At 43.0% G+C, this 23,401-nt stretch overlaps 1 protein-coding gene across 2 annotated transcripts; it reads left to right on the top strand.

The window, feature by feature from the left end:
• Positions 1-416: 416 nt before the first annotated feature.
• On the top strand, positions 417-22,268 carry LOC121866374 (group 3 secretory phospholipase A2-like). Of its 2 annotated transcripts, none has more exons than XM_042366000.1 (6): positions 417-783; positions 2,690-2,883; positions 3,021-3,130; positions 3,266-3,360; positions 7,350-7,577; positions 19,787-22,268. In XM_042366000.1, exons 1-6 carry the CDS (start codon positions 596-598, stop codon positions 19,983-19,985), a joined length of 1,014 nt encoding a protein of 337 aa, XP_042221934.1. In that variant the 5' UTR covers positions 417-595; the 3' UTR covers positions 19,986-22,268. The 2 variants fall into 2 exon arrangements, with proteins under 2 accessions (XP_042221934.1, XP_042221935.1); XM_042366001.1 differs by lacking the exon at positions 7,350-7,577 and adding an exon at positions 6,903-7,127 and having other exon boundaries at positions 418-783.
• The last annotated feature ends 1,133 nt before the right edge of the window (positions 22,269-23,401 follow it).

The following is a 23,401-nucleotide window of genomic DNA, read 5'->3' as shown; positions in this document are numbered from 1 at the left end:
GCTACAAAAAGTGATTCGTCACCTTATTTTATTACAGTGTGGGATTCTCTGATCCAACTAAATTACCCCCATCACCCTATCCCCAAACATACTAACCCTCCAGCACAAGACGTCCCTCCTATCCCCCCGCCTCCCTCACCCTTGCTCCGCCCCCTCACATCACACCACCTATGACGTCACTGTGTGTCAGCCCACCTTCTCGCTGCAAGATTGACCATTAGTTACGATTGTCCTGTGTTAAATACGAATCATTATCATCAATTATGCTTAATAGGCTGTAATTTATTATTTATCTTAAGATATGGCTTCGGTCTAATGTGGTTTACAGCATATATTCTGGGTGGATCGTGGTAGAGAAAATACGACGCGGTAACTGCAGGCTCGATCACCAGTGGTAGAAAAGTGAGGTCCACGTGCGAGCGAGTTTACATACAAACCGACCAGGGCAGAGTCTGTGTCGAAGCTCCGGGGAAGACCTTTCACTGAAATATCCCATTAGAACTTTCCTCCGACGCTTAAATTCCTGTAGTTCTCGAAAGAATAGTTTGCCATAACATATAAATATTAAAGAAGCATTGGACCTTAAGAAACGAAAATGAATTTACTAAGTGTAGCGCTGTGTGCCCTCGGTTGCCTACTTTCATGTTTATCAGCGGCTGGCCACAGGATACCCAATTTTATAGCCCACGACAACCTGAGCGACGGACAACACGAGATCAGACTTCACTACAACAGTGTCAGCGCCAAACAGACGTCGGTTACCCGGGACCAGGGCAGCGAGAGGTAAGCGTCAACACTTAGAAAAGTAACTATTCCATACAAGAGCTGCATGTGTAAGTTAAGTTTTATTCTGAGTTGAGGGATATGAACCTTAATCAAGTGTGGTGTGAACCTGTGGAGTAAGAATGTGCCGGTCCTTATCTTGGCCCTGAGAGACGGCCACACTGAGAGTGAGTTGTAACCTCCTCCACTTGAACTTAATCTGCTCGAGATAAATTTAGGATCTAATCTGGCTTGTTGGGTAATGACGGCGCGGGTCATAGGCCTACACGAAGAATCTCGCCAGGCTAATATATTGGCCATGGCGAGGCGTGAGCAGCCTAGTAATGCTTCTTAAGGTAAAACAAGCTGCCTTACATTCAGGTGATCCGGTTCTGACCTGTATTTTCAGTTGTTATCTGTAAGTGTATGTAATTAACATAGTAATTTGTGGTTGTCTTTGGAACATATGCGCATAGGAGAGGTTAGTGTGTGTCTGTGTACATATGTTAATAGTATGTCTCTGGAGATTTAGAATTACGTGTGTCATGTAAGGTGGTCCCGGATGGATCTCCCCAACCAATATTAATTTCTGTTTGGAAGGTCGGTCGGTTTAACAGTTCTTTGGTGATTTTTATTCTTAGTCTTTTGTACCGGGTATTGTATAGGTTCCCGAAACAATATTATGCCAGTCTTGAACCCTTGACATGACTCAGTAAGATCAGTGGTCCCGGTATGTTTACAAGTAGTGTAATCGTAGTATGGGTTCAGTGGGCCTAATACGAGGGTTCAGTGATCCTAATACAAGGGTTCAGTGATCCTAATACAAGGGTTCAGTGATCCTAATACAAGGGTTCAGTGATCCTAATACAAGGGTTCAGTGGTCTTAATACGAGGGTTCAGTGGTCTTAATACGAGGCTTCAGTGGTCCTAGTACGAGGTTTTAGTACGTGGGTACATCAGGTTCCTGTAAATTATCGATGTATTTTGTGGTGACATGATGAAATGTTTTGAAAACTCTCGTTATCTAAGTGACATACTGTATAATATATCCTATTATGGTAGTGGATAACCTTGTCCCCCTGTGTAAAAACCTTCATCTCACCCGGCAGACCACTAACTCCACACCACAGGAGGGAACCACAACCTCCTTAGGCTTATATGGGGGGGGGGGGGTCGTACCTAGTCACTTTCTCTGGGGCTTTACAGTGTTGTGTTTAGACGGGATTAATCAGCTGGAAAACCCTCGGAGTGTTTCTCTACGATTTTGATTTGTGGTTGTCGTTTGCTATTTACTTCGGGAGAAAACATTTAAGTTACACGTCCTCTGTTTAGTGAGACGAAACTGATAAATATAAAAAAATGGGTTGATGTATATTCTTGTTAATTTTGCAACCATTTGGAAATTGGTGTACAGTATTATGAGTAATGTTACGGTATGGCGATTTGTTCCCAATTTTAAGAGACAGTGAGTAAGGTTATCGTTTGTGTGTGTTTGTGGGTTGGTTGGCCTATTCAACCTGCCCAGCATCTCGCCTCGGCTCCGCCACACCTCAAATACCTGTCCCACCTCATCTCTCCACCGTTGTCCAGCTTTTTCCCACTTCCTTCGCTCTGCCTTGGTGCTGGTATTCCCAACTCCTACTCTATAGTCCAGGTACCGAGCATTCTTTTACCTCCGTCCCATACACATGCCTGACTGAAATTAGATCTACCCGCTGCAGTGTCTGATAATATAATTGTCCTCCTTCCACTACCCAGTTTTACCTGCCCCCCCCACCACGGCTCATCTACTCCCCAAACACACCTGGTAGTTCCTCCATATCCGAGAGATACAGTAGCATATGAATGAGAGGTGTTTCAAAGGCAGGCAATTGAAACATATTTCATGAAATGACCTCCAGTAATGACAACATTTTGTCCTCCACAGCGGGCTGGTTCTCAGACAAGTTAGCCACCGACGCCACCTACTGACGCTGATATACGTTGGGGAAGTGACTGATCACCTGAGCGTCGACGGCCTCTCCCTCAGGGACTGTGAGCTTACCTCTGACCCCGCCGAGGTGGAGCCCTTCTTAGATACCTTCAACGCGGACGTGGAAATTGCTAGAAATATCCCCACTGGTACATAAAACTCCAATTGTGTAATCAAATATACTGTCGATAGATGTACGAACTAAAATAGTTGAAAATAATCATGTATTATAATTTGGGCGGCATGAAAGGTGGAATGCTCCATTGAGTAAAGTAATATCTTGTAGGGTCGTGGTCTGGCCAGCTGCACAATGTAAGCTTCGTGCACCTGGACAGTGAGAGTGAGCTGCCTGAGTACCTGAGACCCATCACCCACTTCAGGGAACTAAGAGCACAGGTACAACTTCTTGCCCGCTTTCATTAGTCTTCATTATTTATATGACCAAGATTTAAATGTACGATTTTCAGTAAATTAGCGTTTCATAAAGAACTTGAAAAAAGTTTAATTGTTTCGTTCGTTGGTTATTCTTAGTGCAAAGCCCACCATCGGAGTGTACGTAAGGCAGTGAAGGCACAGAGGCGCTTGGAGCGAGCCCAGCACAACCAACCCCAGGAGACACACTCGAGGTAAGTCGCTCTTGCTGTTCTCTATAACCATTGCAATTTGTGCATTATCTCATGATATACTGTACATAAAGTGCATGATATGTCCGCCAATAAGTGGTGGAAAGTTCATTAGCAAAGTGCAGTACTGTTTTCCCTGTGATAAATGTTTAAAATGTTTTTATATAATACGTTTTAAACATTGAACCTATTATATTAACTATTATTTAGACATACTGTCATAAGTTGTAGTACTGTACTGTTACTGTCGTGAATCATATCTGTATTATTAAAAAAAAAGCTAAACTGTCAGAGTTTATTAGGCGTGCACGTAGCCTTGTACTATATGATATAAGGGGTGTCGACCAGCGCGGCCACTTATAGGTAGTAGTGGCCGCGCTCGTCGGCAGCCAGGGCCACTGTGGCCCTCTGTGGTGTCCTACAGCTGCTTCTTCCACGCCTCCTCACTCTCGCCTCGCATAGTCTCGTGTCTCTTGTAGAATTTCAGGCCACTTGAGGTTTCACCTTCGAGTCCACCTCTGGTGGTTCTGCTTCTCGGTGTTCTTGAGGTTCTATTTCTTAGCTTGTCCTAAGAGCAGTTTCTCAACATATTCAGGTCCCACTTCTTCTCTTGCTTTCTGAGGCTCTATTTAAGATTTGGTGCGGGTCTTTGGGTCAGATTTGCAGGTTGTGGCTAGGAGAGCCAGGTTATGGTGTGATCATCTAAGGAAGAGCTTGACACCTGCCCTCTCTGGTAGTGTCGGCGGTCAGTCAACACGCTACTAACAGTGGGGCTGTAGTGCGTTTAATTAATTTAATCTTACTTCATTATTAGTCAGGATTATGCATCGTTAAATTTAAATCACGGTTACAAGAAAAAGATGGATTTTTATCAAAATTTCCATTATTGTAGTAATTCTAGACTTGTGATAATGTACATCCTGAATTTTGGCGAACAACTAAAATTTTTAATGATTGGAAAATATTCTAACTAAATTCAATGTTTTTTAAGAAACGCTTCAGTCACGCGTTTTGTTGAATTGCATAATTCAGGTCCTGAATTCTTAAAAAAATGTCCGATGAGTGTTCCTTGAGTATAAATATTCAAAATTTATTGTTATGGTTAAGGCACAAAAACGTGCCCTACGTTGATAAACTTCTCACTGTCTCAACTATAGTCAGTTGCAAGCTTCAAGTATAGATATATCACTCGCCATCAGTAGGGAGCCAAATATAAGGTAGAGAAGCTTTTTCAGAAGGTTCTCTACAATAATTTGGCTCAGTTGATGGTAAATGAATGTCTCTAGAAAGTCGAAGCTATATTAACCAGTTTGAGACTTTTTTTTACATTTCCATTTACAAGGAACATTCATCGTAGAAATATTTGAGAACCTGACCACAGTTACAGTATACAGGTATATGCATGGTACTGTAGCGAGTATAGGTGTATCTGCCAGTGCACTTTTAAGTTCTTGTATTAAAAAATGACGCAATACGTAGATCATGATTTAGAGTTTTCTTTGACGCAATACGTAGATCATGATTTAGAGTTTTCTTCGTTGAACTTTTTTCTTTTAGTTTTTCTTCTATTCTTTTTATCTAAACTTTTACTCTACATTTCTTTGCATTTGCACGGAGTTTGTATATTAGTGTAAAATCGTTGTAATGATTGCCTGCCCTGATTGATGCTTAGTATTATGTTAGTGCAATGAATTCTGATTTTGCCTTGTTGATTTATTTTCAGTAATGCTATTATTAGATTTTTTTTTATACTTGAAATACATTTATTTATGCCCCCAAAGGGCAAAATTATCTGCATTATATTGCTATGATTTACGCCTTTAGTTTGCATGTGTAGTACCTATTATTTGTATATATATATTATCGGCTGAAACATTTTTGTAGACAACTTAATTTTTGAGTATATACAGTATAGTTCCCACAACTTGTTCAGTTTACACAAATGTTTGAAGCTTGTATAGCACTTTGATTTAAATAGACGCTGTAGTTGGTTCAGTAATGTATGGCTGCCATTCTGCAGTTTGCACGGAAGTGTAGTTGCCGCACGAATAAGGATAGACTGCAACTTCTAAGGTCACGTCTGCCAGCCACCCTTGGTGGGTCGTCAGGCGGCTGCCACAACAATTGCTGCGGTAACAGACAACTGCCACAGGGAATATGAAGACAGAACCACTGATGATTCCGTACACAAAAAAAGATACAGAAACTACACTCCAATTTAGTGACGTTTCAGTTTTGTCCTCAGGAGCGTTTAATCGTGACTCATCTTCAGCATTTAGTCACTCTCCCTTTTATTACGAGACACTTTACTACAGTAACTTTGTCTCTACGACCCAGCTAGAAGTCTTTTCTGAACCCATAGATGATGCACTCGCATATTCATCACTTTCTTATTATTTCGACAAACAGCCTCACGATATTGTAACTCGCACTACTACAGTACATCCTCTTCCACCAGTATCTTTACACTTAACTCGTTACACTTCACCTTAAGGAATTACCATATTTTCCCCCTCGCATAGTCCTGATATTTAACAACTGAGAGTAATTCTTTCACCGAATATATTTCAATCTCCTTTGATACTGTAATTCTAATGCATCATCTAGTTTTGATACGTAATATAGTATACTTTTATTATTTAATTGATCTTTTTTTCTTATTTTTCATATTATATTCAGCACTGGATTATTCATTTTAGTTCCGCTTGACTGCAACCCGCCTCGTCCCCTCCTCCCTCTTATAGTTAATCCCATGCCAGTCTCAATGCTATACGATAGTTTTGGGTAACTGGCACTGTTAACGCGTCTCTCAGTCATGCCAACAACTGATTAGTACTGGTGAACCTTACCCCCCCCCCTTATTGCCTTCCCCATTCGGACTACCCTGGGGGGCATCAGTACCCCATATGCAGACGCTGAGCAGTAGATGATTTGCCACGTTTTCGGATGAATTTAATCTTGATTTAAAAGTTATTTTAGTTTCACCCAAGAATTATTCAACCTGACTAGATCCACGTAAAAAATAGTAGAATTGTTAGTTTAAATATGAGCAATCGGAACCCTCCCTTTTTTTTTTATAGTACAAGGTCATAATTTCCGAGTGATATGTTGAATTGGTAACAAACTTGTAAATGTACACTAATGAATGTGCAGGTCAAATGCTGTTAGTTGTTATAAAGGGAGTTGATATAAAAATACACACAAACACCAAAACATAAGCTTAGTTATACCCCTTCTAAATTACAAAATGTTATTTAGGTACAAAAAAAATTATCGGGAAAACTTACTGGCCACCTTAACAATTTTCTTCCCTTCTGATTCTTCATTGGTGACTTGATAATAATGTTATACTGTATGTACAGTGTGGTCAGAGTATTCACGGTGGCAGAAGCGTTCCGTGGCAGTTGTGATGTGTTTGTGGTGACGGCCGACCTGCCTCGTGGCGACTGTTGCTTTATGCTGTTTTGGTGGGCATTTGTTGTTGTTGGTTATAATGATGTACACAAGTGAGGTGAAAAGTTGGGTTGACGGTGGTGTTGACGCAGGCGGAAGCGGTGGATTTTGAACGAGCTGCTCATCCTGCCGGGGACCAAGTGGTGTGGCAACAACGACCTGGCTCACTCCTACAAGGATCTTGATGGCTTCGTAGGTGCCGACACCTGCTGCCGCAAACATGACCGTTGTCCAATGAACATAGGTGGACTGCAGTCCAAGTACGGCACCTACAACTCCCACCTCACCACCGCATCCCACTGTCTCTGTGATGAAAGGTAAGTGGAGGATGGTTTGCTGGAGGATTGTGTTGTCGTTTGGGTTTGTGTAGTCGATGCGACCTTAACAAGGCCCCTCTCGTTGTTTGATCGTTCCTCTGTGGCCCCAACTGCTCTCAGAGTTGCTTGGCGGTCGATGCGAGGTGAGGAAGAGTCCGAGGTATGTGCCAGAGGGAGCGGTTAGGACATGGGTAAGTAGCATGTTTGTGTGTTTTGCATCAGGTCACGACGAGCAGTTCTGGAACACCTGCGGTTGTTTCCAACGACCAAGTGGTGCGGCGTCGGGTACTCGGCCTCTGTGTACGGGGACCTGGGCGGCTCCTCCGGGGCCGACAAGTGTTGTCGTCAGCATGACCTACACTGTCCTTACTATATTAGCTCCTTCGAAACGAAGTATGGCCTCATGAACTGGAGCATCGGCACCATCAACCACTGCGGCTGCGATGAAAGGTGAGTTACCACTGCAAGTTTTAGGTGGAGGAGGTAGGACCCCACAATTTATAGTGTCGTTCTTCCGTGTACTGTGTGTATTTCCAGGTTGTGTTTTATTTATGGCATTTTTATCAGTTCTGAGTGTAGGTCCAACTTTAGACGCCTTCAAGCAAACACATTTCTTTTCGTTATTTTTTGGTGTTCAAGTTTAAACTGTCAACACGAGGCTGTTTCTTGGCTTTACCAACTCTTGCAATTTTAGACCAAAGTCGCAGCCAATATATAAAGTGAGCGACCAAATGTGAAACACCTTACAAAGACCCCGTGTATTTAAGTGAAGGGAGATGTCTCTTGGAGGGGTAATTATCGTGAAGTTATTTGAGGAAAAGTTTAGAGGGATGTGTGGGTAAGGTAGGTGTGGGGGTTAGTACTGAGGACAGTGTGGCTGACTCAGGAGTGGGATGGGTCGACCACTCTGTCAAAGACACCGGAAGGAACAATGATAGGCCGGAGACTTGTCCATCCGTGGTGCATCGTCTCGAGTTCATGTGAGAGAAGCAGCAAATTTTAGGTAAAATACTCGATATCTGCCAACACCAAGCTAACCAGTCTAGTGGTGGGTGATTTGGGCCTCCCAAGGTCACCAAGGCGCGACTCGCTAGCCGTGTCTGGGAGGCGCCAAACAATCAGGTTTGAGTCATTGGCAAACGTTAAGATGACACAGACACTGAACCATGGGTGAGATTTGTCTTGGCTTCTGAGCGTCGCTTCAGTTTCTTTAAATACTTTAAACTATATTTGATTCTGTTCTTTTCCTGCCTTATATGTACCTTCTCGAGTCTTCAATGAATACATCTGATTTACTTCATATGTCTCCTACGTTCGCCCACCCACGTCATCTGTCCACGCCTGGGTAGTTGGCCACCACCAACCGGCTGTGCCTGGCCTGACACTCCTCACGCTTACCTTTAAAGCCTCACTAAAGGTTAAACGTTTAAGTTTGGCTTTTGTCTAGAGGATGATTCTGTGGCAACAAATCTTATATCTCCAGTTGGTTGTAAAACTGACGAAGTGTTGGCTCAGCGAAGATGAAAGCTGGAAAATTTTTCAGTGGTCCACACCACCTTGGAGGATCGGGGTCACCTTCCGGTACAGTCACCACAAAATATCTTGAAAGACCGGTAAATGGTTATTCATTCTGCAGTCGTCTTATAGAAATTCACAATAACCCAGCATATATATCACACAGTACAGGCATACTAGCAATAGTCAACAGCTTAAGAAAACAAAGTTTATTGCCAGCATGATCCCGATTTTTATTTTAAGATGTATATGCACAATTACACCGATTTCCCTTCTGGTTTACAAAATTCCTCAAATGTAAATGAAAAAGAACCTCATTCTGACGGTTGGTGAACGGAATTTCCCGGCTACAGAGGATGCGGTGGTGCCAAACTGCCTGCCACCTCACCTGCTGCAGCGCAACGTTGTGGTGGTCTGATGGTGGCGTGATGTTGGGGGGGTCAGGGGAAAGTGGGGGCTGGGGGAAGACGTTGACTTTTTCCCTGAGTGTCTGCGGTGCTCTACAGGGTGTAGGTCATGAGGAGTTAATTTTAATGTTTGAGATGTCCATTGCATGTTTGGCGTGGTACTTTTATTTAAGTCCATCATCCCTTACAGTGTACGCACACTGATGTATACACTAGAAGTTTATATACACATAAGCACAGGCACTTAGTACAGACATTCATAGTATAAAATCACACACAGGTGCAGTACAGATCTTCACTTATACTGAACATGTAGTGAGCAATGTCAGAGAACAGGAGGGTGTAGGAACGGGGGGGGGGGGGGCACAATAAGAGGTATGGTAACAGGAGGGTACAATAACAGGAGGATATGGTAGGAGGGTACAATAACAGGAGAGTATGGTACCAGGAGGGTGTAATAAGTGGTAGTATCAAGGGGGTAAAGGGTGTTGCAACCAGAGGGTGGAGCCCCAAGCACTCCTTATCTACATCCGCTTAGTACAGTTAGTGCTTCCCGAACACCACATCAGAGCGGGCAGAAACGAGCACTTAACCTAATCATAAATCACTAAAGATGTGATTTTTATTTTAAGGGATTTCAATACTATTTTGAAATATAATCTGGCTTAATTTTTAAGTTATTTGTATAGATGCCAATTCTTCTTTTCACTCAAGTGGAGTTAGTCAATTTTATTCCACCATCAATTTGATTTGTCCTTTTTTCCGCTCCTTTGTCGGGAAATCTTTGGAAATTTAGGGATGAAACGCGCTCAACTAAGCCTCATCCCAGAATGGTTTGAACTAAGTCTCATCCCAGAATGGTTTGGAGTTAGTGTAATGGAGAGGCTGGTGCCCCTCGTCCATGTAGATTGAGTTAGCTAGGAGCGGACGCGTCAGCAGTCATCATGGAATATTCATACGTGGCGGTGTGTCGGGAGAGTAGCCTGCAGCCCGTCCCTCAGTCAAGACCTACCTACCTACACACACACTTACACACACACACACACACACACACACTCGAAACGTTGCCACACACACACACACACACACACTAGCGTAAGTGCTCTTGGCTGTGTCCTATGATGTAATAGAATCTATCGATAGAAGCTATAAAATCGTTAACGAGGCTACTGGAGCTAACAGCGAGGCATGTGGGACAACAGTTGCATAATTATGAAGGGAGAGAAGGGTGCGGGGAAGGTGATGTTTACAAGTGTGTGGGCATGAAGTGGGTCGCCACGTCACCCAGCACATACCTGTCTGATGATCTCTACCTTACTCTCCTCTTCACCAATTAAAGATTCGGTGTCTGTTTGTTTACATCCGGTCTCGCACATTTCATAAAATACTCAGCTTGAAGATATTTACGTGGCATTACTGTTTGAACACCCAAGACCTCTTCTGTGTATACAACTTCTTTGCATGCAAAGAAGTTGTATTTTGGGCAACCTTCCAGATTATCATAAACGTAGTGTTGTTTTAAGGGGAAGAGTAAGTAAAAATGTACCGAAAATCAGAGTGAGAAAATCGTGCAAATCCTAAACACGATCTAAGCATCTCTTGCATATGCAGAAGCGGTCGGCCCCGTAAATGGTATCCTTGTATTGGGTCTGGGGAGTAGAGGGGGGAGGATGTGTACAGTACATAGTGGTGGGCCAGGTGTACCGAGGATGATGAGTGGGGTGTGGTCGTAACCTCCATACTGTGGGACCTTGCTTGTGATCAGGTAGTAACGATCCGCTCTATACATTATCCACAGCTCCTAATTAATCCATCCTCAACATATCTACGTGATGTCTTTTTTTAAATACGTTTGAAAGTCGCATATTAAACTATAAATCTTTAGTTATTTAAAGTTTAAAAAACTCTACGGTATTTGAACTTAAATTTCGCAACTAATTTGAGGATTTTTTTCGTGGTGTAGTGGTAGTGACAGTCCTCAAACCCTTGTGATCTTGTTTACATTTTTATGCTCTGGAGCAGATGCGAAAAATTTTACATTAATCATTTTTAGTGTTTACGTTGGTCCTGCTCATGCAGCTCATTTCATGGAAGCTTGATTGAATCTCTCTGATTACACGTATCCAGAGAAAACAGTATATTTGCCTGACAAATTACATAGTTGGAGGCAATGTTCGTGTGGCTACGTTGTATTTTTTTTTTTTACCTGCCGGCTACTGAAGGCGAACAAGTTTTTCCTCGCGTTTTAAGGTGGACAGCCGCAGGTCAGGTTTGGCTGGCTACACATTCCCGCGCTGCGGCAGGGAGGTGTGTGCAGTGCCTCGGCTCCTGATTGGCTCACCACAGTCTTCCACCACTCTCACTGGCCCTTGCCTTACACACCCGTCACATACGCTATGTGATTGGCTCCCTAACGTGTCTGAAGGATTGCATTGTGATTGGTTGAAAATCCTAATGCTAATTTAAACTCGGCTCGTCATTGGTAGACGGGAAGTGGTACGATACTGCGCGGGTTTTGGCGCCTGGATCAGGTTCTCTCCGTTACGGTTTCTTGTAGGCGAGCCAACACGCGTGATCACTGATCACTCATCGCTTTTGTTTCCCATTATTACCACTGGACGCCAATCACCTTTTCACGCCCCCATACATTCCATAATATTTGCTCGTAAATAAGATAAAGGTTCATTTCAGATGACCGTGGAGAAATAGATAGATAGATAGATAGATACTCAAATCCAAACCTCCTTCCGTTTTCTCTAGTACAGTAGTCAGGAAACATTGATCCAGCGACTTAAATATCTTTTGAGAGTACCAAATGGCTTCCCTCCCTCGTGAATTCCTCTTCATTAGCTGTCTAAGGACCTGGGGTCCATAGCCTCTAGCCTTTTCCCTACTTGACATCCTCCTTCCTCTCAACCGTATCATTTTTAATCCTTTGAATACAATGCAATACACGATGTATGAAATTTTTTGTGCTTTCTCTTAAATCGACTATTTTTTATGGTATCCCTTCAAAAGTCTTAACTTTGTTCACATTAAAATTAAGTTTCACCAAGTTCTTCCCCATATTATCCGTCTACCACAAGTTACCAACAATAAATCGTGGAGGGTGACGCACCCGGGTGAAGGGCCGTCCCGCTATTTTGAAACCCAGGCCAGTTTTCCACTATGCTTTATACAACATAAACCACATCATTCCATCACGATTCACATTTTAAGAACTGTTTAAAAAATATATGACGACGCGTTTGGGCAGGTTAGGTTATATCGATACGTGAGGTAATGTGTTAAGGCCGTGAGGGTGTGTAGGACACGATAGGCCTCTGGGTGTGTGGTTTTCGTGGTGGTGGGACGATCTTGGGAGGCGCGGCTACGGGAGGGGAGGTAGTGGCGGCCTCGGGAGAAATCAGGCGCTGGTTGTGGGTAATTATCTCGTCCCTCCGGCCCTTTGTTGCGACGCTCACGGACCGGGAGCCGGGGAGGAAGGCGAGGAATGGCACACGGGGGTAAAAGGGAATTGGTTGAAAAGAAGTGGAGGAGGAGCTAGGCTTTGAAAAAATGCAGAGTAAGATTTTGTATCGGGATAAAAAACGCATTATATAATTTAGTAAGTAATGGAGACCAGAGTAAAGATTGAAAAAAAGGGGCGATTGCGAGTTAAAAGGTCTTGAAAAGAGCAAACGGGGATGAATCGAGCCTTAAGAATAAAGTGCCATTAAAAATTGCCTACTCCGTCGCTTCTCAGCTGCTGTGACACTTTTTAGTTGTTCCTTATTTTAAAGGATAAAACGAGTGAAAGTGAAAGTTTTTGTCCGAGTTGACTATAGCTAGGAATAATTTTGATAAACAGTAAGGTTTAAGGGGGCTGTGATGGCAATAATCAGTGTAGCTAATAGAAGCATCAAAGGGGTGATAGGTGTGGGGGGGGGGGAGACTCCCGCTGCTGGGCCTCCCGTAAATGTCGATGCCTCGGCGGCTTCATGTCGATAATAAAAAAAAATAAATAAATGAATGCCACTGGTTACCCTTATTTTCCTTACTCCCACGGGAAAGCAAGGTGGGCGGAACTAAAGGACAAGGCATTTTACACCCTTGAAATGTGTTTTTACTGTTGGGATAGGCTTATGGCTGCACTTGTGATATGACCAGGCTGTGAACAAATAGAAACTACTCTCAAGGTTAGTTTACCGGGGAACCATGGGAAAAGAGCCGCAACCAAAACAAACAAGACACGGTGTACAATATAGTGAGGAATTCTTGCTAACACTAAAAAAACACAATCTTTAAGTGATTGTTACGACTAGAAATGAAATTCTAACTATTTGAATACTTTTTGTTTAACATTCCATATCACTTTTACAAATCTCCGATATTCGTGGTTCAAAATCTCTTTAACGGGCAAAAAATGCAGTTCCTAAGCATGGCAAAAATAAGTGCAGATATTTAGAGCAGTAGGAAATGTTGGCTTACACTAGTGTGGGTTAGGGTGTGTGCCAACACCGCCCTGCGTGTTGGCTCAGTAGGTCCTGATCACTCGGCGTCTTGTAGGTAACACCAGTCTTATCGTAGAGAGTTACTATCCGCTTCAAATGGCAAGACCAGACTGCCTTTCACTCGTAATTTACCAAAATACGATTTTTTCTTGATACACAATACAGTATGTTAAGGCTGACGTTGAGACCAGTATATTCTGTAACATTATTGCCGAGTATCACTGGTAAACAATGACAGCCTCACCTCCTTAGCGAACCACTTTTTCTTTGTCTAACGGCTTTTCTGTTTACACCGCTATGTCTGCCCAGTATTTACGCATTGTGCACTCAAGTTGGTTGAGGTTCCTGACGTGGTGGTGATGCTGGGAGAGCTGCTCACTGTTGTGCTTAGTGATTATACTGCCATTATCCACTCGGCGAGTCGTTTATGCTGATGCTTCTGCTGCACCACCACCACATGCGGAGGTTATTGCTGTGCTGCGCTTACTGTCACCATTAAGTCTTCAAATAACATGAGCGGGATTTATTTTGTTCCAGCTTTAAGTGACAATAAGTGAATACGCAGAGATAATATTGATAGTTATCTATAAGGACAGAGGGACGGTGGTGTGTGTGAGGGGGGGGTGGGGGGTAGTCCAAGGCAAGCCAGATCATCCGGTTTGCCTTGGATCACCGAATGTAGTTCTTTACTCAGGTGGGGTCAGGTACCGGGTGTATAGCTGACCCGGGCGACCTTCACCTCAGTCACTTCCCTGTGTCGCTGGATATATTTTTATAAAAGCACAAAACAGTGGATTAATTTTAGTTTTAGATGCACGTAATTTGGTCGGAGGAATAGCTCGTGTGTATGGGTCACAGTGCGGGTACTACGAGTGTTGACAGTAATTTACCCATCTATGTAGTCCATCTAAAGTAAAATATATTTTCATATTTTTTTTCTATGGTGGGGCGTCTACCACCAACGAATAAATCTGCATTTGTGACTAGATCCTGGTGATACACACACATACATTGTACCTAAGTCTGCGTGTAAGAAAATAATATAATTTGCATCTTGGTGCTGTAACCTGACGCTGTGCTCAACAAGGGTAGTCCGGGGGCCCCTATATCTTACCCCTGGATGGTCTATTCATAGCACACTTTAGAAGGATGAATTAGGATAAGTGGGGTTACAACGTCCCAGCAAGACCAGGCGTCTGGTGAGGCAGCTGGGGTACTGTGGGTGAAGGCTTGGCTAGCACTGTACCCTCCATATACTACACATATTGAATAACAACAATATTAAGCCGTTACACTGCTTACACTTTATAATTGGATTATATACAGTAGTATATTTATTTAGTTCCATGAAATGAGCTGTCGGTAACTATTATATTATACAACTTTCAGGTTCCTTTGCGTTACCTGAGGATATCTGTCTTGTATTGTACATTATAAATTACTGAAAGAAGTCCAATATTCTCAATGGTACAACTTCCACAGCAAGGTGTACTGTATGTTGACGGGGTAACTTAATACTGCCGTGACCAAGATTGTGGTGGAGTGTCTGGTGGTTGCGGTGATAGCAGCTTAACCCTCGCTTCCCTCCTGTCATAATAATATTGAGGATAGAACCGGATCTCTTTGCTTTGCCTCTTGAAAACCAGTCACATCATTGAAAACCTCGCAACTGAATATTATATAACGCTGAATTATATCTTCTGGCCACGGTCGGGAGAGATTTTATTGTTGCAGAGAAGGTTGTGACGCCAGACTAAGGTTACTGTGTTTAGGAAGTGCTGAGTAAGGTGATCCGTCTCCTCTATCCCCACGCTGCTTACACCAGCACCACGATACTCCAACTGTCCCTTGTCTCCCGTAATATGTGTGTGTGTGTGTGTGTGTGTGTGTGTGTGTGTGTGTGTGTGTGTGTGTGTGTGTGTGTGTGTGTCCTCTTTCGGAGAGTATTGGTGAAAATGTTTGGAAGCAGTATAATGACGGTAGACTGTAATATATCCTATGATAAAGTCAATTTTTCATAATCTAGTGGGTGTTTAGGCTGAGTTACTGATAGTTATATTGTGCAAGATGATATCCCGCCCCGCCGTCTGAGACACGGTCACCAGGGATGGTTGATAAAACTAATGAGGTCCATTCTTTCCGCTGATGCCGTCCTGCCTCACTTAGTGTTATCTCTGTGAAATGTGTTTATTATGTTTTCATTGTTGTCATGTCTTTAGTATTGTGTTCATCATCATGAACTTTAAGAGTTTCGGTGTTTGTGAATGATTTGAACATGATCACACGGCCTCCATCACGGCGATGCGTTGGGCCACAAATGTTTTGTGTTAGTTACATATATAATGGTAATGGGCCGTGAGGGACAATCGCGTTATCATCAGCGAGGACAGTAAACCCGCGTCGCGCTGTGGCGAGATGCACACAAATCGCCAAGGCCGCGTGGGCGGTCAGCTGTGAACACGATAACTGGCACGCTAAATAAACGACCTCAAACAACCGCGTACCGACCATTTCTCTTCCTGCGCGGCCTGACCTGCTGCCCTAGGCCGCCACCAACACTCCCTCGATGTAACTAGCTGGTGGGTGTGTTAAAAGCTCTAGCACACGAAGGAATTTTTCAACTTTTATGATAATGAGAGAAAGGAAAGCTTTGTTGATGTAACGAATCGGAGTGACAGTTATATGAATGTGCTGAGATTACTGAGGGAGGGAGAACCGCAGTGGGCCTCGGCCTAACCTAGAGGTTACCGAGTATGGTGAGACTGGTAACAAAAGTGGCATGTAGTGATAGCACCCCTCCTCCACCGCCGTACAATACCCCTCTGGTCGTAACATTAACATATGAAGCTGGGTTCACACTACCCTGCTGTGTCACGAGTCACTGACGGTCGTGTCGGTGGTGAATAACAGTTTAACTAAGGCCTAGGTGACGTGTGTCCCTGTGTGTTTACAGCGGCGGGCGGCGGTGATGTTAGGCGGCTTCATTCCCATTTGCTCAGATTAACGGCCGTCCTTACAACTTAAAAACTCCGTTAATAAGTCTGATGTCCCGGTAATTTTAGTTAAGCTATTTTCTCGAGGGAGCCAACTATGATAAAAATGCGTCACAAATTTAGTGTGTAATGTGCGGGTCTCCGTAAGATGCGACTATTGGGGTCACAGTCAATTGTTCTGGATTGTTGCCTCACGCGTGCGTGTAGTTTGAGTGCGTGTGTAATAATAATGAAATCTAACAATTTAATAAATTTGCAAGCCCGAGACAAAGAAGACCCAGGTAATCATTATTTGCACAAGTTTAACTTAAACCATATAATTGTAAACTAGAAGGTGAAAGATTAAAATAAAAGATTCCAACAATTTTAATGAAAACAAAAAATAAGAATATCACAAACACAAGGTAAATAAGAAACAGGTGGACAAAACGAACGGAGAGGAGAAACAGGCATGAACAGTAATAAAGAAAATGGTTAGGGTTCGATAAGAGAGAGAGAGAGAGAGAGAGAAGATGGATGTAGGAGTGACAGATCACTTGGGGAGGGGGGGGGAATAAGAGGACAGATGGGTGACGGGAGAATGAAGAAAGAAAGGAGAGGAAAGAATGGAGGAGGGGAGAAGGCTTCGTAACTGGGAGTGCCTGTGTTGGGTTAGGCATCAGACTTTTCCCCAAGTTGATTGTTGTCTAATTTCAGTGTCTGGGATACGCTTTACCAGATAGTAATGTAATCAGCTTTCCAAGTTCCTCCCTAGTTAATTTGGTGATACAATTAGGTTTACTCTCAATGGTAACGTTTTTAATATCTCATTAGGCTATATAGGAATCCTCGGCGTGATACATAACCCTGATTTAAAGCCTGGCATTAAAATGTGTACAAGAGTCAGTGAACAAAGGGTGAGGCGAGTGAGTGAGAGGCCTGCTGGGGACAAAGGCTGAGCTGCTGTACACAATGGTCCTCCTCTCCCAGCTCCCTCCCTCCACACCACAACCCTCCGGCCCACCGACCACGACGTTGCAGGCCACCCTCCCAGTCGGTGCAATGGTGTGGATATTATGACTGCCTACCACACGGCCTCCTCGCCATTGTGCCATTCAAAACGACACACACACACACACACACAGACACACACTTAATTTCCTGATGGAGTGGACGTGATTTTTGGTTACTCCAGAGGAGCCATAACTTTGAGGGGTATATACCATGGTTGGTGAGTGATGCAAGACAACGCTATTCTCTCGGGGTGATAGGCTACGAGGGTCGGTCCCTGTTCAGTTTTATATGGTGACAAAAGGGACACTTTGTGGTCTTGTATACGAATAGTAATAATAGAGGGTAGCTGGAGGGGGGTAGTTATATCTCCGTTAGTGGTCAGAATTTATGTTGTTCATAAATCAGTGTATCCAGTGTTGGTTGAGCCGCGCGCTAGGCCTTGGCCATGCTTGTCGACTGTAATGTTAATTCTTCATTCCTCAGATTACAAGAATGAAATATTTACTAAAATAATGGACCACAAACTGCACTTAGGACATTCAAACTACTTTATAGATACGGTACTATTACTACTACTACTGGCTGCCTCAGCCACACGTTTCCGCCCTATCTCACTCCTCCGTCTCACTCACACTGTGGTTTCTTTTATACATGTTTTGTTTCCCCGGCGTGTGTTTCTTGCGGTGGTGGGCGGCGGCAAGTTGGTGGGTTTTCCTGGGTCAAAGTTTTATCAGCAGGGCGACGCCGCCAAATTAGTGGCATTAGTGGACCCGCCGTCAGCTCAGCCTCGTCACTGTGGAGGGGAAAAACTCGCCCCCACCGGAGGGAATTTCACGATTTGATTAAAATGGTTAATGTTGGAGAGAGAAATGTTTCCTGTTTTTTTTTTCTTCTTTTTTGAGAGAGAGAGAGGCACTACTGTCTGCCGGAAGGGAATGTGGATGTCGGCTGGAGATGGATGCCTCCCCTGTCAAACTCTGTAGATTAACTTTTTCTATTGTCTGTCGTGTCCTGGACACGATTCTTTAAGGGTGATGCTTTCACGATGATTAGAGCCAGCAGGCTGAGAGTGCCAGTGGCGGGGTGGTTTGTTTGTTTGTGTGTTAAGGGGGTCGGGGGTGCCTCCTCCGATCACCACCGCCTCCATCGTCCTGCCTCTGTATTAATCTTTGGTTGTTTCAATTTCCTGTGTGTGTGAGCAGCACGAGGTGTTGGCGTCGTGATGGCCACTCATTAACGAGGATTTGGGCCGGGCTGCCCCAAACTCCCACCAACTAACTCTGTGTAACACTGATAACGCTCTCCATACTGCCTCATGTCTTAAAAACTTGCTCAAAGATACGGAATATTGCCGAGTGGTGATTTTATGGCGGACTGTTACTTCCCATAAAACCGCTACTGATAAGATGCCGGAGAACGCTATAAAACCCCATTACTGTAATTAGTAGTTCCATTACTTCCTGGTGACACAGTTACCAGATCTGCTCATAGCCAACGCTGTTTACTCAATATGATAGTTGACCTTAATGAATACCGGACCATCTGATAATACTACTACAAATTACGCCTATCTTCCTTATAATTAACAGTTAATTAAGGGGCATAGAGGAGGCGGAGGGGAGGATAATGGAGGACGTCAGTAAAGATGTGGCCGGGAGGGTGCACCGACCTAATACTGTGTGGGGTTGGGTTACTTGAGTCGCACAACCCGTCAGGCTGGTCAGCTGGCGGTAGAGTGACCACCACCTCTCAGGCGTCTTCATCGTTACCACATTATAAACACAAACTTATTCCTGTTAAATCATTTCCGTGTACCAGACCTTTTACCCTTTTACTTGTTAAAAAAAAAGACATGAGAAAACTGCATAGGCATTTACATAAACACTTGAATGTGTCCTTGTTTATAACTGAATCACCAAACCATATTAGGTCCTTTAGTTTAATAAGTTTACTTGTGTAGGCTAATGCTGATTGTGTGTGTGTGTATTAGTCATATTAAGAGTGAGTACTGGTTGAGAGAACAGCTACTTTATCAGTCTCCATTTTACCTTCAGGAGGCAGGCCTTCACTCGCCCGCTATTCCTAAATATGATCATGACTTTATATTAATATTGTTTGGTGTGTGTGGTTTCTTATGATTATTAAGAATATAAGTGCTGGTCTTAGTCTAATTTAACACAGGGTGCCGAGGCATGTCACCTAGGTAGTGATCCTTAAGATTATGGCGCCTTACTTAGTCTTTTTATTTACCCTGACAGGTTCAAGGCGTGCCTCAAGATGTCCCGCACCGCCGCCGCCGACATGGTAGGCAATGTGTTCTTCAACGTGGTGAAGACCCGCTGCTTCAGGTTCCAGAAGCAGAAGGTTTGCAGGAAGTGGTCGTGGTGGGGTCGCTGCGAGAAGTACGCCATGAAGAACGTGGCCGTCTTGAGGGACAATGTGCCATACTCCACCTGAGCGTCCGGCTACTTCTACACTCCGGCACCACAGTATCTGCTACCGTAGGTACTAAACAAGACCAGCACAAGTTTACGAAAACAAACAGTACCATGCAGATCTATCGGAGGGGGGGGGGGTTTACAGCCCCTTGAAGTTCAAAGCTCAACACTGGATCATAGTGTCGCGCAGCTCTAAAGGGAGGTCCACAACCCACACATTTTTCACAAGGGAACCTGCAACACCAACGCGTCGTGAAGGGAGTCTTCAGCCCTTGATGGGTAAACTAGAAGGTGCTCACAACTGCACAAGATTCCCTCAGCTGAAAACCACAGCCCTACATGGTTCTTCCAGGAAGAGCAGCAGTCCCACATGGTCGGCACCACTCCCCAGCGTCCCTAGCTTTGTCCTCGGGAAGGCGACGGTGGCCTAGTCCTATTACCAAAGACGGACGTCATCATCCGTGCTCCACCCGCTGCTGTGGCTCACCCGCTCTGTGCCACAAACCAAAGGTTCACTTGTTTTTCACTTCAGCGCTACCTGACCCATACCAAACACTAGAGACCTTTTGAACAGATTAAAGATTATTCTCTAAACTTCACAACGGTGGAGACTAGATAGCACTGTTGCGACTATTCAGTGTTTTGATTCTATTCCTGCATATATCAGAAAGTAATAAAAAGGTATACAGGTTTCTACATGTGGCAGTGTTATGGTTGCCCTCGGTTTGTATGTGGATAACAATATCATCCTACCAGTAACCCTTGGTACCTCCGTGTGAGGCGGAATCCAAGTTAATAAACATCTAGTGAATGTCAGCTCTCCGCCATAGCACCGCCACAGTTAGGAACTGTTTGGGGTAGCGGGAAAAATTAGCACTAAATTTGTTTATAGCGCATAACCTTTATACATTTTGTGAGAATTCGGGTTTTCACAGCTCACGTCTGTTCAATGAGAGTACAGTAGGCTATATGGTAACTGCCTGAATGTATTTTAGTACTGTAAAAGCTAGAAGATCCTCTAGCAAAAAAAAAAATATGATTTTGTTAATGCCATCACCAGTGTTACCAACATTACCTGCAGGTGCTATAGTGTATGACGTGAGGTCAGCAACCACACGTGTATGATAATGATCTGTGGCGGAGTTGACGTGAGCCACTGAGGCAGAAATGGAGGTTTTGCTGTACCAAAGTGTAATCATAAACGCATTATCTCTTTGTCTTCATGTATCGTCTGTGACTCGTGCACATATTACCACCAGAAAATCAGGCCCATGTTGTCATTAATTCATCAACCACTTGCCATTATTTCATACCATTTCCACATTTGCATCATTTCACTTTTCGTTACCCACCATGCCAATATTATAATCATTTCACTATTCATTCCTATACCGTCACTCCATGCTCATGCCTCATCTCAAACACATCAACGACTCGACCATATCCTTACATTTATCGTAAGTCTAGACAGATTGTACCATTATCCTGAACCACAACACAACGGGTCAGCATCTCTTTAAAGTTATCTCGGCTAGAAACAAAGTTAGATGCTCACTAGAATATGTCTAGTTGGCGTCAATTTTACCCGTTATTATGTTCACTGATAGAGATGCGAAGCTTAATAGTTTGCTACTGGAATATGTTGTTGTCGTGTTCATGTATTTTGGTTCACTATCCCATACATGGCTGTACGGGTTATGTCACAAACCATTACGATACATATCACTATCCAGATTACGGTTAGAATTATGTTTGATATGACTTGTCTAACGTTGTACAAGTCATGTTAGATTATCGAGGCACTCATCACGTTAAGATACCATCAGGGTCTGTAACATAGCCTGTGTACAACTATGTGTTTGTAAATACAGTTTTTGTTTCTCGCCTTGTGGTTGTAAATACATGAAAATTTAAATTTATTTTTGTGTGCTCAGTGTATCGGCGACATCCACGCTGACAATTTTGTACTGTTACTTGATGTGTGTGGATGAGCTATTTATTTGTCAACTGTGTCCAAGTGAACGTTACTCTCCGGGCGTTAATAAAAGTTCGGATACATTCTTTATATTCTGTAGTGAAGAGTAAAATAGAATTGTATATCGATATTTGTAATTGTGTAGTATTCTGACAATTCTTTAAAGGAATATTTAAAACAGATCTTCTATTGATAGTGGATGTTATCGCCATACGTGACAAAGACATTCCTATGAGTTATTTAAGTTCCTATGGTGGAAAGTATCTATTGATGGCATTTGCCTTGTACAGTATTACTGATTTTTAGAATAAAATATAAAAGATATCACCTATATTTGTTTTAACCCCAATTTCTGTATTCTTGACCTCAGGTGTTGATGTTTATTGTGGTTGTTAGAAAAAAGGTGAGACCAATGATGATGTCTGATGCGCCTAACATCTGCCAAGCCACGACATTAATAAATACAGTTTAGATAACATATTTTGAAAAGCTTAAGACCAGATGAAAATTTTCTTTCACAGTGTATAATGAACTAAACGAATTAATAAAATAAATTAATAAAGTCTTGTTATGCTCTTATCTATCCAGGAGATGAAACAAATAACTAGAAAGATTATATTGGTGTTCACGATATGCAAATGAACAAAGTGAAGAAGATAACTCGGGTAAGCAAACATGAAGCCTAAACAATGTTGTACAAGCGAAAGGTGCATGGAAAGAAAAATGAAAGAAAGAACGAGAAAAAGAATAAGACCGAAGCTCAAGACCTCGTTCAGTATCGGCCATAATGAGTCGGACATTCAATGGTCAAAAAAGAAAAGTTGTAATTCAGGAAGAGAGAGAGAGATAAACCACTGCAATAACACGCCATAAGCAACTGAATACTGTGTTATTTATGCCCGTAAGCAATCAATAAAAATAATCACTACTTTACTCAGCACGTGTTGACCAAGATGCCAACTCACGCCGTCAAGGATCACGTCAAGTTTACCCCCCCCTCAGTTTATTTCACCTGATGATTAAGCACCCTAACGCTACCAGAGGGGTAAGGTAAGTATGGGTTTAATTAACGTTAAAGGTGTTTAATCATGAGGTGATATAAGGGGGGTGGGGGTGTCGAAGAGGTGACTCTAAACTGTCACCATTTTACCCCCAGAATACAGCAACTCCGTGGGCTTGTTGTGGTAAATATAAAGATCAAAATATGAACATTGTACCACCTCGTTTTCGATTCCACAGCCGAAAAGATATAATTTAACATCTATACACACTACACTGACCTATACTCAAACCCCCTCCGGTAGAGCTATTTGTACATAAACACCGTAAACACTATACTGTATACGCGACAAAACACTACATACTTCGTGATATAAATTCATATTATGATTCATCTGAACAAACAGCGCTGTAGTAATCATAGTTAAGTTATAAATTCAAATATGCTAAAAAACAGAATT

This window comes from Homarus americanus, unplaced genomic scaffold (genome assembly GCF_018991925.1).
Source record: "Homarus americanus isolate GMGI-L3 unplaced genomic scaffold, GMGI_Hamer_2.0 scaffold16430, whole genome shotgun sequence".
Taxonomy (NCBI): Eukaryota; Metazoa; Arthropoda; class Malacostraca; order Decapoda; family Nephropidae; genus Homarus; species Homarus americanus.
The sequence above is the reverse complement of the archived record's forward strand: the minus strand, read 5'-3'. Positions and strand labels throughout refer to the sequence as shown.